The sequence below is a fragment of the Mus musculus genome, chromosome 3, assembly GCF_000001635.26.
Source record: "Mus musculus strain C57BL/6J chromosome 3, GRCm38.p6 C57BL/6J".
NCBI lineage: Eukaryota > Metazoa > Chordata > Mammalia > Rodentia > Muridae > Mus > Mus musculus.
In genome coordinates, this window is record NC_000069.6 from 98,121,710 (window position 1) to 98,136,724 (window position 15,015).

The following is a 15,015-nucleotide window of genomic DNA, read 5'->3' on the forward strand; positions in this document are numbered from 1 at the left end:
ATTACAGATGGTTGTGAGCCACCATGTGATTGCTGGGAATTGAATTCAGAAACTCTGGAAGAGGTCAGTCAGTGTTCTTAACCGCTGAATCATCTCTCCAGCCCCGACATCCTACATTTCAGCAGCCAGACTTTACAGTAGCAGCTCAGGGCCTCAGCTCACACAGCTGATGTTGTCTCTCATTTGCTCCTCAGCTCCTGCTTCAATGGCGGCACGTGTGTTGATGGAATCAACTCTTTCTCTTGCTTGTGCCCCGTGGGTTTCACTGGTCCCTTCTGCCTCCATGATATCAATGAGTGCAGCTCTAACCCGTGCCTGAATGCTGGAACGTGTGTTGATGGTCTGGGTACCTACCGATGCATCTGTCCCTTGGGCTACACCGGGAAAAACTGTCAGGTAATCAGCCTCCCTCCCGTTCACCCGCTCACCTGGCTCCCCACAGTAGCCGAGGACTCTGTCTAGTTTCCAGGTGGGGTGAACCATTTGAGAAGAGAGAACAGCATCTCAGGTGGTCCCTGAGGTGGCTGGGTCACCTTCTTGATAGCTAGAAGAGTCCAGACTGGTGACACCAGCAATGCCATATGGGCTAACAAGCTTCTGTGGAAACTGTGACTGACAGTGAGCACGTACACACCTTCACAGTGCATATGCAGGAAGAATGGATGTGAGCTTTTCATTGCTAACCTAAAAAACAAAACAACAGCAACTTAATAGGAGGTTGGTTTGGGTTTGTGGTTTTAGAGATTTTAGGCTTCACTGGCTTCTTTTGTTTATGGACCTGAGACAAGAGTAAGTGTCATTGGGACAGAGCCGGTGTAGAACTCTTCATGGTGGCCTGAAGCAGAGAGGGACAGGAGAAGAGGAGGGGGAGGGAAGGGAAAAGACAAAGGAAGAGAGGGAGAGAGGAGGCAGGACAGACAGATGAGGTAGGGAAAGCCAAGAACGAGATGTAGCTCCCCCAGACATGTACCCAGTGAGCCCTGTTTCCAGCTGGCATTTCCTCTAGTTCTCAGAATTGTTCAGAAGTAATACCATCTTTGAGAACTAAACCACTAGTGCACGAGCCTCTGAGGACATTTCATATTCAAACACAGGACAGAACAATCGAAGTCAAATCAGTAAATACCAGGGAGAGCCACCAGGGTACTGCTTTACAGTGTTATAACATAGCCATCACCAAACTGTGTATTCTTAAAACTCAAATATAGAAATATGAATCTGTTATAATCTTAGGATGGAAGAAGCCATCATAGGAAACTGACTTTCAATTCATGGAGGAGAAACAGCCTCCACCTTGTCCCCAGAAAGGATAGTTTTTAAACTATCCAAGGTCACATACAAATTGTAATTTGTGCCGCTTTACATCTTCTGTAAGAGTGACGGAACTCAGAGCTCATGAATACGAGACTAATTAGAGACCACATTGGATGACACTGGACCCAGAAGCAGCCACCCCAGCCCCGCTCCCCACATGAAGCAGCTTGGTCTTGCCCCATCCTCCACTGACCATCTCTCAGCCAGCAGCAGTCTGTGTCAGGAAGGCAGGCCCCTCTCTGCCTCATGTTATTTGTGATCCTGGAGTTGAAAATACGGTTGTGGACCGTTTAGGCTTTTGAGTTGGATCATTTCACCCATCTCCCCCCATAGGCAGGAGCGGTCAAGGCATATGTGGTCCTGCGGGGTTAACATAGGAAGCATGGGCCCAGGCAGCAGCTATAGCTCTTGCCAGCCTTGCAAGGAGGCCACATATGCTCACATAGTCATGACTAATGCTCTGGGGATAACAGCTTACTGAGCCTCTAGAGTGGTTAGGTTCCTGAGGTAAGGGCTTTTAAAATGACACTGGCCAGACAAACGAGGCTATAAAGTGACAGAGTGTGTCTAGGACAGGGTGCCCAGTGAAGGCTTCTGTGAAGGCGTCCCTTTCTTTCTAAAACCAGTCCTTTCCTTTGACATCTCGTGACACACTGTAACTTAGAGACTTCATTTATGGCATCTGGGTTTTGATGCATGTACACCCTTGCCTCCGCTTCAGACCCTGGTGAACCTCTGCAGCCGGTCTCCGTGTAAAAACAAAGGAACTTGTGTTCAGGAAAAGGCAAGGCCCCACTGTCTGTGTCCGCCTGGATGGGATGGTGCATACTGTGATGTGCTCAACGTGTCCTGTAAGGCGGCAGCCTTGCAGAAAGGTGAGCTCTGCCCCAAGCATCAGGTACTGACATATAGGCCATCATCTTAGGGCACAGTACTGAAAGGACAAGGGTCTGAAGAAAGGCTAGAGGAACATTTAGAGATCCCAAAGAGAAAGGTGGTTGAAATGAAGAACTAGACACAGATGAAGCAAACCCTAGAGCAGCCACCAGCCAGGCTCACTTGCTTTTGGGTTGAACCTGCCGTGGGCCGCACTCTCTGATGCTTCTCTCTCCACCTGGTGCCCAGGAGTACCTGTTGAACACTTGTGCCAGCACTCGGGCATCTGTATCAATGCTGGCAACACCCATCACTGCCAGTGCCCCCTGGGCTACACGGGGAGCTACTGCGAGGAGCAGCTTGATGAGTGTGCATCCAATCCATGCCAGCACGGTGCCACCTGCAATGACTTCATCGGAGGATACAGATGTGAGGTGAGGAGATGGCTTAGCCCAGAGGGCTCCAATGACGTAGTGCCGGTGTTAAAAACACTGGCTACTGAGTTCATCCGTCTGTGTCCTACAGAGTATGAATGTCTACTCGTCCTTATCATAGTGTTTGCAGCCAGCATTTTTATTTTCAGCCATGCTTTCCCATAGCTCTGGTAAGATGTCTTCATAGAGTCTGGACCATCCCTCCTTAACTGGCTTGCTCTTTGTGTTGGCATCCTGCAGGCTCACCTAGTACAGTAGTCCCCTTGCTTCCTGAAGAGCAACACAGTTCATCAGCCAATGAGTAATTCTCTCACACCAAAAAAAAAAAATAAAATAAAAGTGTGGTCTCACCTGCTATGCCACAGCACCATGCTCAGGGTTACTGTAATGTTTAAGAATGTGTCTTTTGCTGGATGGTGGTGGCGCACACCTTTAATCCCAGCACTTGGGAGGCAGAGGCAGGCGGATTTCTGAGTTCGAGGCCAGCCTGATCTACAAAGTAAGTGCCAGGACAGCCAGGGCTACACAGAAAAACCCTGTCTGGAAAAAAACCAAAAAAAAAAAAAAAAAAAAAAAAAGAATGTGTCTTTTTTCAGCGTCTGGGCTGATAGATGTTAGAGCCAGTGTTAGACAAACACCAGAATGGGAACCCGAAACCCACCAGACCACCGAGCAACAACAGAAGGCTTCTCTCCTGCTGCCTCCGTTGTTTATCTCCGAGCAGGCCACTCTCGGAGCAGGTCGCAGTCTGTTAGTTCAAAAGCCTGCCGCTGCTGAACTCAAACTTCTCCACAGCTGACTTTTTTTAATAGCCAAAATGAGCAGAATTATAGCCATTTAATATCGCTTGCCTCATGTGGCCTGCAAAGAGACACACAGTGAGTGTATCCTAGGTAGTCAACTCTGGAGGCCAAGGAGCCTAAACTCCCCCGGGAGCTCCCTCACCGTAAGACTGGTGTTGCTGGGTCACTGAATGTCACCACACACAGTTTTAAGCTATGGTATCCCCTCTTTCAAAGTTTGCTTCTCCTCTTACTCTGTCGTCTTGTGCTGTGAGGGACTTCCTCTGCAGGCACTGTTGGGGTAGCAGTGTCTAAATGAAACTTCCCCCACAGTTGTCTGTTTCCTTATCAAGACTTGTTTCTTCCAATTCCTCCATTGCCCACCACCCTCCATTTCCCCCCCCACCTGCTCTCCATCTCCCCCCACCTTCCATTGCCCACTACCCTCCATTGCCCCCCACCCTCTATCTCCCCCCACCTTCCATTGCCCACTACCCTCCATTGCCCCCCACCCTCTATCTCCCCCCACCTTCCATTGTCCACCACCCTCCATAGTCTCCCCCTGCCCTCCGTCGCCCACTGCCTTCAGCCTCATTGTCCATTCACACAATCCTGCAATGGGCACAGCCTCTTTACTCCTGCATGCACGTGCGGCTTGAGCCTTAGGCTACACATCATGTGTGAAGGGGTGCGCACTACATGGATGAGGAAATCCTTACCTGGAAGTTTTGCTTGGGGGATGCCATGAAAATGACCCTCAGAACATACAGTCCTCACTTTCCTTTAAAGTGGCTTTGGGGGGCGAAGGGGCTAGAAGAGGAATAGGTAACCGTGACCCTGCACCAGGAAGCAGCAGAGAATGCAGTGGTTATAGAGGGGCGGATACACAGTTGCTTAGTGGGATGGAAGCAAAGTCATGGTAACCTGACCTCTCGCTTGGCCCTGTGGTCGGTCTGCAGCAGTGACCCCTTTCTCCGTGTCCTTCTATCCTGACAGTGTGTTCCAGGATATCAGGGTGTCAACTGTGAGTATGAAGTGGACGAGTGCCAGAACCAACCCTGCCAGAATGGAGGCACCTGCATCGACCTTGTGAACCATTTCAAGTGTTCGTGTCCCCCAGGCACCCGGGGTATGCAGTCTTCAGTCTTCGTTACTCTTTCCACCAGGGACATTCCCTCTAGGCATACATTCTTAGTGCTGAAGCAACTTTTAAAATCTGAGACAATTTAAAGAAGACTAGCTTCATTGGAGCCACTTACTCAGTTATCTGCTCTCACTCTGATCTCCTGCCAGCTTCCATTCAGGTTTGGTTGTTTCTTAGCTTATGTTCAGGAAAACAGAATGCAGAATGAACATAACCCTAGATAACCAGGTTTTTTTGGTGCTTCAAGTGAAATCAACTGTCAACCTTTTAAAGGAAGCGAATCCACATAGGCCTGCTTTTTAATTGTTTAAGCTAGCCAAGTCTGTCCATAGAACGAGGGAATCTATGAGATGTGTTTGGCTGCTGTCCTGGGAGGCAGCAGACAGGAGGCTGTGCTCCTGCACCTGCACCTACTACACCCCTGGACTGTGGACCACAGAGCATCAGTGTGCTCTGGGAATTGCCACTTGCTCCAGACTGCCTCCTGGAGAGAGCATTGCTTGCTAACATTGCTTGTTAGGGACATCTGGTGCTGAAGGAAATGCGTAGCCTGTGAGCAACATGGCAAAGATAGCAGTCGTGCGTTTAGGCAGCAATCAAACAGAGGAGACCCTCATAGCTGGCTTTGTGTTTACGTAGACTTTTGTGCCAGTGCATTTGAATACCTTCTTTTTCCTAGAGATCAAATTTGGCTAAATTGAGGCAGAAGAATACTCCATTAATAGGTATGTAATACAGAATGAGTCTTAGGGAAGGGAAAGCTGAAGACTAGCCTACAACTAACTGTTTTAAAATTCATTACATGGTTTCTAGTCTAGAAATAGGAAATTCCATGGTGCAAAGTTCCAGGTGCTTACTAGTGTATTCCTTTGTATTTACCCATCCATCTACCTGTCCGTCCATCCGTCTATCCATCCATCTATCCATCTACCTGTCCGTCCGTCCATCCTTCCATCCATTCATCTATCCATCCATCCATCCATCCATCCATCCATCCATCCATCCATCCATCCATCCATCCATCTTTTGTGACAGGGCATTTTTGAGTAGTAAAGCTAAATGCATAAGGTAAGAAGCAAATTGATTCTCTGTCTTCTCCTTTGGGAGGTTCATAGCCATCCCCACCCCCATCTGATCTCCCCTTCTCTCCCCCACCCCATCTCTCTTTGTCTCCCTCTGTCTTCTACTCTCTCCCTCTTCCCCTCTCCCTTTCTACATCCCCCACTCCATCTCTCTCCTTCTCTCTTTCTCCAGTCCCTAGTCCCATCTCCCTCTTTTCCTCTCTATCTTTTCCCATCCCTCCTCCTTTCTCCCCTCAGTCCCTCTCCCTATCTCTTCCTCCCCTTTCCCTCCCCCCTCTTGTTCCCGCTCTCTTCCCTTCTCCCCTATGTCTTCTCCTCTCTTTCATCCCTCTTCTCTCTTCTTACCTCTTCCCCTCCTCTCTTTCTGTTCCCAGAATTCCAAGTAGCCTCAGCCTCAAATTCACTATAGGCATGTACTACCATGCCCGAGTGGTTAATGCCTTTAAATAATGGTATTGGTTAGAACAAGCTACAATTCTAGTGGTAGCTAATTATATATATCAAGTCTCAGATAGCACAATAGTGGTTTTGTTGGGGTTTTTTGTTTGCTGTTTTGGCACTCAGACTTGCACAGGTGTTGGGTTGCTGCCTTTCTTTCTCTGTGCTTTGGGGCTGCAGGCTCCAAGGCAGCCACAGCAAAGGTGGAGAAACTGCATAGGGCTGTGCAGGGGCTTTTACTCAGTGTGGAGGTGACACACATCACGCTCCCAGAGGTGTGTCAGAACCACTCATTACTGTTCTTCCAAGGCCTGTGGAGGCTGAGAACCCAGGAAAGGGCATGCGTTTGTACTGTACCACAGACTACCACATAGACATAGATGCATCCAGTCCCAGAGTGGAACATCTCCTAAGCCAATGAGATTTTTGTCTTTTCTCAATCAATCAATCAATCAATCAATCAATCAACTGATCAATCAATCTCTTTTTCTCTCCCCCTCCTTCTCGTCTATTTCCTCCTCTTCCTCCTCCTTCTTTTTCTTTGTTTTTGTTGTTGTTGTATTGAGACAGAGTTTCTCTGTATATCCCTGGCTTTTCTGGATCTTGTTCTATAGACCAGGCTGGCCTTGAACTCAGGGATCTGCCTGCCTCTTCCTCCTGAGTGCTGGGATTAAAGCCTTGTGCCACTGCTTGGCTCCTAAATACTTCTTTGTGGTAGCTTAGAATAATAATCTAGTATATCTATTGATCTGTTGACTGTTTCTGAGCCAGCTCCTCAGATGTGTCTTCTCGCTGATGTTCCTGCCGTGGTCTTCACCGAGAACTTAGCAGTTAGTCTTACTGATGGTCTCTCACGATACCTGGCTCTCCTTTGCAGTGTTTCCAAGATTGCCTTTTAATGGTCTGTTATAGTGTGGTTCTCTTCCAGTGTGGTCTGTTTGAATGTTTGTTGGATTATATCCTGTGTGCTGATCTTTCCAGGTGCCTGACATAGTGTATATTTGTTCTGACTTTTCCTCTCTGGCCATCCACCCTGTCCACCTGTGACTGCTCCCAGCGACTCTGGAGTTCTCTTACAGTACAGTGAGTTATTCCAGTGCTTGTTCTCAGCACTGTACTCCCAGGCCTTGGATGTTGCCTGCGCATACCTCCTGCTCCCAGTGCATAGGCTAACCTAGAACACTTCTGTCATCCTGTGTTTGCTTCAGGCTAAGAATGAGGTCACGCTCACATGATAAGCTGTGCATCACTGATAGTTCCGTCTACATGGAAGCTTTATGCTTATTTTACTCCTCATGCCAAACACCAAGTATCCTGTGAGACTGGGAGCACGTCCTGGCTTTGTTTGCTTCCACTTTCTGGTTCCCATTTTAATCTAATCTGTGAGTAGATAAGGTGATATGTGCATGTGGACAGGGTAAACATGTCCACATATGCATGGAAAGACATGCAGTAAAGACACACTCCCCACTGTACTCACCCCCAGCACCGCGCCCTCCCTCTCCCCTCACACTGCAGACAGCCTCTTGTGTGTTTCTAGAGGAGTTAAAAGGCTATCTTTCAGAATTGCATTATGTATGTAGGAGCCAAATTCAAAGATAGTTTTACCCCCTCCATTTTTAACTCTAAAGATGTATCAAAGATGCTGTTTTTCTCTTGACCTTTTTACTTAATTGGAATATTTTCATATCAAAATAGGGAACTTCTTCAGTATTTTCTCATAGCTTCAGAATTCCCCTTTATGACAACATTATGTATTGTGCTTAACTGGTCCTCTAGTGATAGACATTGGTGTTTTTTTTTTTAAAGGACACATATAAGTGCACGTTACAGAATGTGTTTTCAGAAATAGAGTCTGCTGGGCCACTATACCGAGGTTAAGTGTCATTTAAGTGGCAATGCTGGCTGCATCCTCTCTATGTAATTCATCATCTAGCATATTTACAAGTTCCTGTTTTCCCACTGGGATTTATCCCTTCCTCCTTTCTGTAGATGCTGTCTGTCCTTACTATGTGCAGAAGTTGTTTGTCTTTGCTGTGTGATGTGGATATTTTCCTGATGTACTGGGGTTGCAATCTTTCAGACGTCTTATTCTGAGGTCGGAATCTTTCAGATGTCTCTGGGGATTTTTTACATGCAGATTATTTCTAATCATATTGAATTTATCCATCTTTTTTATGGCTGCTTGCATCTGAGTGGTAGTTGATTTTATCCTCCATGCTTCAAGATTTATAAAGACATTCTTCTGTGTTTTTATCCTGGACTAGAATCCTGAAGTGGCTTTCCCATGTGACTGGATGGTTGATGTTTTCTACAATGACTTGAGATGGAACTTTGATCAAATTCTAAGCTCCGGTGTGCATTTGGGCTGTTGTTCTGTCCGTCGATTCACAACAAACTTTTAACCATGAAGGACTCTTTTTCATGCTCTCCTGGCTGTGATTTGGTTTTTCTATATCATTTTTTAGTCAGTTTGCCATTAAAAAGTATTGCTGATATCTTTTTGAGATCATATTACCTTCATATATAATACAGTGAGCATGCCTTTTCATGGAGTCGCATAATCAGATAATGTATGTCTTCCATCTGTCCACGTCTCCTCTGTCTGTCCTTCAGAGCACTTGCCTGCAAGGCCACACAGCTTGCTCTGATGCTCTCAGCCATTTGCCTTTTGACACTGCTGCTGACAGTGAGGTACATCTGTGTCTCCTTCCCTTTTTATGTCTTGCTTCTCTTAAAGTATACCAAAGTGCTATAGAAGTATCTTCATTTTTAACCTTTTCAAATTACCTTGTGGAGTAGTCATTGATTTTGTTGTTTCTAAACGTGTTCACAGATATTTTAACTAGATGGCTCCTAGATCTTCAGTGTGTTACTTAGCCAGAATAATCTTCAAATTCTTAGCAAGATATTTCCACTCTGTTGTTGTCTTAAATAAAAGATATTAGTGTACCTATCCTCTTTTAAAGAAAAAAAAAGTCAGTGTTTATAAAACATAAAATACTATTGCCCAAAATCTAACCCCAGCATAGCCTATGTAGTGATTAGATGTGCTCCCTGTTGAACTGTTTCACAGTTTGATGGGAGTTGATAAGGGGTGGAAAACTCCCACAGTCTCCTGAGCTTTGACTCCCGTGTGCTTGCGATGGCGCAGTTGTCCCTGCTGCTCTGGATTGGGTGAAACACAAGTGGAGCCTCAGGGTGCAACTTCCTCTCCTGTTGCTCCCCGGGAAGCAGCTGCACGAGCTGCATGCAGCTGGCATGGGCTAAGAATATTTTTTGCCTTGCCCAATTTAAAAGCTCCCACTGTAGATTAAGGATTATACTCAAATTAATCTCTAAAGCCCACAAGGGCATTTATCCCTTGCTAATGGCGGGTTCAGTGGATTTTTGTAATTCTGTCTTTCTTCTCTCATAGGCCTGCTGTGTGAAGAGAACATCGATGAATGTGCTGGGGGCCCCCACTGCCTTAACGGTGGCCAGTGCGTGGACCGGATTGGAGGCTACACTTGTCGCTGTTTGCCTGGCTTTGCTGGGGAGCGGTGTGAGGGGGACATCAACGAATGCCTGTCCAACCCTTGCAGCTCAGAGGGCAGCCTGGACTGCGTTCAGCTCAAAAATAACTACAACTGTATCTGCCGCAGCGCCTTCACGGGTGAGAACCTCTCAGCCCTTGCTAGTCTGATGTGCAGGAGTCTTGAGTAAGCAAACCATGATCTCTATGGAAATGTCTGACCTCCTGCAGCAAGCCAAGACCAGCTTAGGGCAAGGACGCAGGGCCCAGGTTTCCTTAAGTCTTTATACCATGGGCATCATAACTAGGCTCATCTTTACCTTTGCTTTTCTGAGAGACTCTTTTGTGGTATATGGATTATATCATGCTTGGCAAGAATATGAAAAATAATCTGTTGGGGTACAGGGCAAAATTAACATTTTTCAATTGAGATAAATTAAACAAGACATAAAATCTGCCATCTTTATCATATTAAGCTTGTTGTGCAATAACTTTCAGCACTGCAGTGACCACAGTAGCATTCAGCACACCCCCACTGCAGTGACTGCAGTAGCATTCAGCACACCCACACTGCAATGATGCAGTAGCATTCAGCACACCCCCACTGCAGTGACTGCAGTAGCATTCAGCACACTCACACTGCAATGATGCAGTAGCATTCAGCACACCCCCACTGCAGTGACTGCAGTAGCATTCAGCACACCCACACTGCAGTGACTGCAGTAGCATTCAGCACACCCCCACTGCAGTGACTGCAGTAGCATTCAGCTCACCCCCACTGCAGTGACCGCAGTAGCATTCAGCACACCCCCACTGCAGTGACCGCAGTAGCATTCAGCACACCCCCACTGCAATGATGCAGTAGCATTCAGCACACCCACACTGAGTACTACAGAGATCACTGTATACTCTCAAACTTTTATGTGACAATACAAGGGCTGGCAAGATGGCTCAGTCAATAAGAGCACTGACTGCTCCTGAGGTCCTGAGTTCAAATCCCAGCAACCACATGGTGGCTCACAACCACATGTAATGGGATCTGACGCCCTCTTCTGGTGTTTCTGAAGACAGCTACCATGTACTTGGATATATTAATAAATCTTTGGGCCTCAGTGAGCAGGGACTGAGTGAGCGGGCCAACCAGAGTGAGCGAGGTTAACTGGAGCGAGCAGAGGTCCTAAATTCAATTCCCAACAACCACATGAAGGCTCACAACTGTCTGTACAGCTACAGTGTGCTTATATACATTTATAAAATAAATATATAAATCTTAAAGAGAGAAAGAGAAAGAAACAAAGAAAAAGAAAATACAAGACGTTTATCTTCAGGAGCCGTATATCTGAGTCTGGGTGGACCCACTACCCTGCACCTTTTGACACTCTGTGCTGAGTTACTTTGCTGTGTCTGTGCCTGTCATCTTTCTAACTCTGGGAGGCCTGTTAAAAGATCAGGTCCAAAAAGCAGCCGATGCGAACCCCAGGGAAGCTGCAGTAAGCATGGTCCTCCTGCATGACTAAGGCTTGGCTGTGCGCCGAGCCTGCTCTTCATAGATGGCGTGAAGAGAGCAAGCGCTGCCTCGGAACAGGAGCTCTGTAGGCCACCTAGTCACTTATGGTGACATTTGGAGCTAAAGTAGTTGCCCGTACAGAGATGTGTCATGGTCATAGGCTTTGAAATCTGTCTTGTGCTTTCTGGAACCTGCTTGGACTTCTTATGCTGGGTGTGTCCTCACATTCTAGAAGCCTGGGAACAGCACAGTCCTCTAACTAACTGGTAATTTCCAGTGTGGATGCTGGTCCATGCTGAGCCCCTGTCCAGCCTGCATGCCTTCCGTCTCTTTTCTCTCCCACCCCCCACCCCTTCCTTCTTTTCAGTCTGAAATACATGCCACCCTTAAAATGCTTGGAATTCTACAGAGAATGGATGGGATTTCACAGTGTGAAAGCTGCCTCAGTGCAGTAACTCCCAACAAGAAACTGTTCTTTCCAGCTGTTATAGACGCTGGGGCAGTGTGGGCTCTGAGGATGCTCATATGTCAAACGCTGACCAGAACTTAAAAAAGGAGAAAAAGGCAGAGGGGCAGGACAGGGCGAGGCAAGGTGTGGGGACACCTGAGTGAGTTTCCCAAAGTCAGGAAATGCTGTCTGCTCGTGCCCATGTTGGAAGTGGTCCACTGAGCTGTGCTCTGAGATGTCCCCTCTAATGGTCAGCGGGGGCTCTTGATGCTGCTGTCCCCATCAGCCGTTTCACCTTAGTGTCTGCCTCTGTGATCTGAGACATTTCATATTCTTGTTTCTCAATTCTGAATGGCAAAAGCATTGCACTTTAAAGCTTTTGTTAGTTTAAATCTTCAAATGGCCACAGGGCAGATGGGACCCTTTTTCTACGATTTGTCAAGAGACCCCAGCAGAGCCCCACATTCCCTCTGTGATTCCAAGCACCTGTCCAGTGTATCAGGGAGAAGCAGCCAGCAGGTGTCCTCTGCCTTAGAGCTGGGTTTAGAGTAGATGAGCTCTGGGCAAAGTCAGATGTATTGTAAAGCAATTTGGCCAGAGTAGCTAAGACAAGATGAAAATTCTCTCCAAAATTCTCTCCAAACTATCAGTCCCGGTTGGGTGCATGCTTTGGCCTAATGTTGCTGCTTCTGTGAGGTAGCTGAACAAAATGCTAACAATAGTCTTCAACTTAAAAACAAGACGCGTACTAAAGCTGAGGTGTAACCTCCCTTTGCCTGAGAGGATTTAGGTTTTTTTTTTTTTTTTTTTTTTGGTGTTTTGTTTTGTTTTGTTTTGTTTTGTTTTGTTTTGTTTTGTTTTGTTTTCTGAGACAGGGTTTCTCTTTGTAGCCCTGGCTGTCCTGGAACTCACTCTGTAGACCAGGCTGACCTCGAGCTCAGAAATCCACCTGCCTCTGTCTCCCAAGTGCTGGGATTAAAGGCTTGTGCCACCACTGCCCGGCTAGTTTTTGTTTTTATTGGAGTTTGTTTCACTTTTCTGCCTGTCACTTTGGGGGTCAGGCTGGGATAGATAGTTCTTGTGTGCTTGCTGTCTTAGCAAGACACTTGAGGGACTCGTCTGAGTAGAGATGGGCCCTTTGTGTTGAGGTCCACAGAGTGTCCTCTCGCTATCCTGTAGGCTTAGAACTGCCCTGCCCTGCCCTGCCTCTTGCTGCCTCTGAGGCTGCTTCCTATCCCTTAGGGTAGTGTTTAGTGTCTCTGAGTTAATAGTTATACCTTGTAAATCTGCTGTTCATGTTCTCTCCTAAGGCCGGCACTGTGAAACCTTCCTAGATGTGTGTCCCCAGAAGCCTTGCCTGAACGGAGGGACTTGTGCCGTGGCTAGCAACATGCCCGATGGCTTCATCTGTCGTTGTCCCCCAGTAAGTGGCCTGCTGCTGACATAAGGGATGCACCGCCTTCCATATGCTCTAGGGAGCTGAGATTGAGCCTGTGTTTTCGTGCCCCCAGAAGGATGCTAAGGTGTTAGTGTCTTGAAGGTGGTCTGGGTCTTCCCTGGCTCTAGTTGTTCCGCTGCGCTCAGCAACTAAGCTTCCCAGTGAAGCCTGTCAGCCTTCAGAGCATTAAGTGGGAACCACAAGTGGTCTGCTGTCCCCCTGAAATGGGGCCAGCGCCCTTGGCTTCCCAGCCTAGCCCTGGTGCTGTGGCATGGCGGCCTCCCTGCCCCGCTAGGTGAGCGCCATTCTGCTGCTCCTGTCCTTTAGCAGTGGCCATTGGCAAGTAAGCGCTTCTCAAACGAGAAGGAAGCTTGATGCAGTTTTTGCTGTGCAGAGGCCTTTGCCAGTGCCAAAGGCCAGAAGTCCCCTCACACAGAGAGTGCCATGTAGGGCGATACTCAGAGGACACCTGTCTAGTTAGGACCTTAAAGTGACAGCCTGCCACATTCATCCCGTGAGCCATCAGCCCTCACCTGTTGACTGATCTGAAGAGGTTATTTCTAGAACACTGGTGAATATTACCCGTGGGCAAGCTCTTAAGCCCTTCTGCCATCCTCATTTCCTTGCCGTGTCATACAGGGGTTCTCTGGGGCGAGATGCCAGAGCAGCTGTGGACAAGTGAAGTGCAGGAGAGGGGAGCAGTGTATCCACACTGACTCGGGACCTCGCTGCTTCTGCCTGAACCCCAAGGACTGCGAGTCAGGATGTGCCAGTAACCCCTGCCAGCATGGGGGCACCTGCTATCCTCAGCGCCAGCCTCCTCACTATTCCTGCCGCTGCCCTCCGTCGTTCGGGGGCAGCCACTGCGAACTCTACACAGCCCCCACCAGCACCCCTCCTGCTACCTGTCAGAGTCAGTACTGCGCCGACAAGGCTCGGGATGGCATCTGTGACGAGGCCTGCAATAGTCATGCCTGCCAGTGGGATGGAGGTGACTGTTCCCTCACTATGGAGGACCCCTGGGCCAACTGCACCTCCACTCTTCGCTGCTGGGAATACATCAACAACCAGTGTGATGAGCAGTGCAACACCGCAGAGTGCCTGTTTGACAACTTTGAGTGCCAGAGGAATAGCAAGACGTGCAAGTAAGAGCCCCGGGCCTCAGAGGCCGAGGGGGGCTGTCACTAACACACTCAGTCTCCTGTTCTTGCTCCTAACTGCTCGGGTGCTTCGGCCCAAGCCGCCTCTGCCTTTCAGATGGTGCCAGCCTTGTCCCGGTGCACGCTGCCCCTTGCTGACAGAGGGCTGGGACTGCTCACTGCATAACATCCCCTCTCTCTGCCTATCTCTGCCTTCTCACATGCTGCTCTTGCGACCGTGGGGGAAATAATCTTGGAAGTGGCGTTGCCACTCTCAGGCAGCCTCCAGCCTAGCCTGCTGCAGGATGGATGGAAAGGTCTGTACCACTGTCTCCCTGCTCATTTCTTTCCTTAAGACTAGCTTTCCCATCTAGTTAAGAAGCGTGAACTTAGGGTGAGCTCGGGCCTCTTGGCTCTCTCTCCTTGTCGTCAGTGTTGTAGACAGAGTCCTTGTGGACGTTCCTATTAACTATTGCACTTCACCCCAAGAGAGTCTCAGCAGCTCTGTGAGCTTAGGTGTTGTTAGTGATCTTCCCTGGAAGGTAAAGAACTTGCCACGAACATACACAGCTGTTGGAGTTGCCTGGTTTTAGTCAAGCAGATGGCAAGAAAAGCCCTCCAAATAACAAAGGTCTGGGGTGGCAGAAGGAGGAGGAGAGAGAATCAGTCATGCCTCAGGGGGACCTTTGCAGTTCTCATTCTTTTGCCTGACATGTTAGTGGTAGTTGTGTATATACACAACACTGTGTGTGTGTGTGGGTGTGGGTGTGGGTGTGAGTGGGTGTGTGTTGTGAGGCAGGGTTCCATACAGCAGAAGCTGGCCCTAAACTCCTGAGTCTAGAACTTCTGATCATCCTCCTGCCTTCCCAAGTGCTGACGTTATAGGCATGCACCACCAC

At 48.1% G+C, this 15,015-nt stretch overlaps 1 protein-coding gene across 1 annotated transcript in view; it reads left to right on the forward strand.

Annotated features, from left to right (window-relative positions):
* The window catches only part of Notch2 (notch 2), a 136,830-nt gene that overhangs the window by 108,172 nt on the left and 13,643 nt on the right, over positions 1-15,015 (forward strand). The window contains exons 19-25 of the mRNA NM_010928.2: positions 195-396; positions 2,036-2,189; positions 2,440-2,624; positions 4,403-4,535; positions 9,489-9,725; positions 12,850-12,962; positions 13,617-14,122. Of these exons, the coding sequence (NP_035058.2) occupies positions 195-396; positions 2,036-2,189; positions 2,440-2,624; positions 4,403-4,535; positions 9,489-9,725; positions 12,850-12,962; positions 13,617-14,122 (1,530 nt within the window). The remainder of the gene's footprint in view (positions 1-194; positions 397-2,035; positions 2,190-2,439; positions 2,625-4,402; positions 4,536-9,488; positions 9,726-12,849; positions 12,963-13,616; positions 14,123-15,015) is intronic.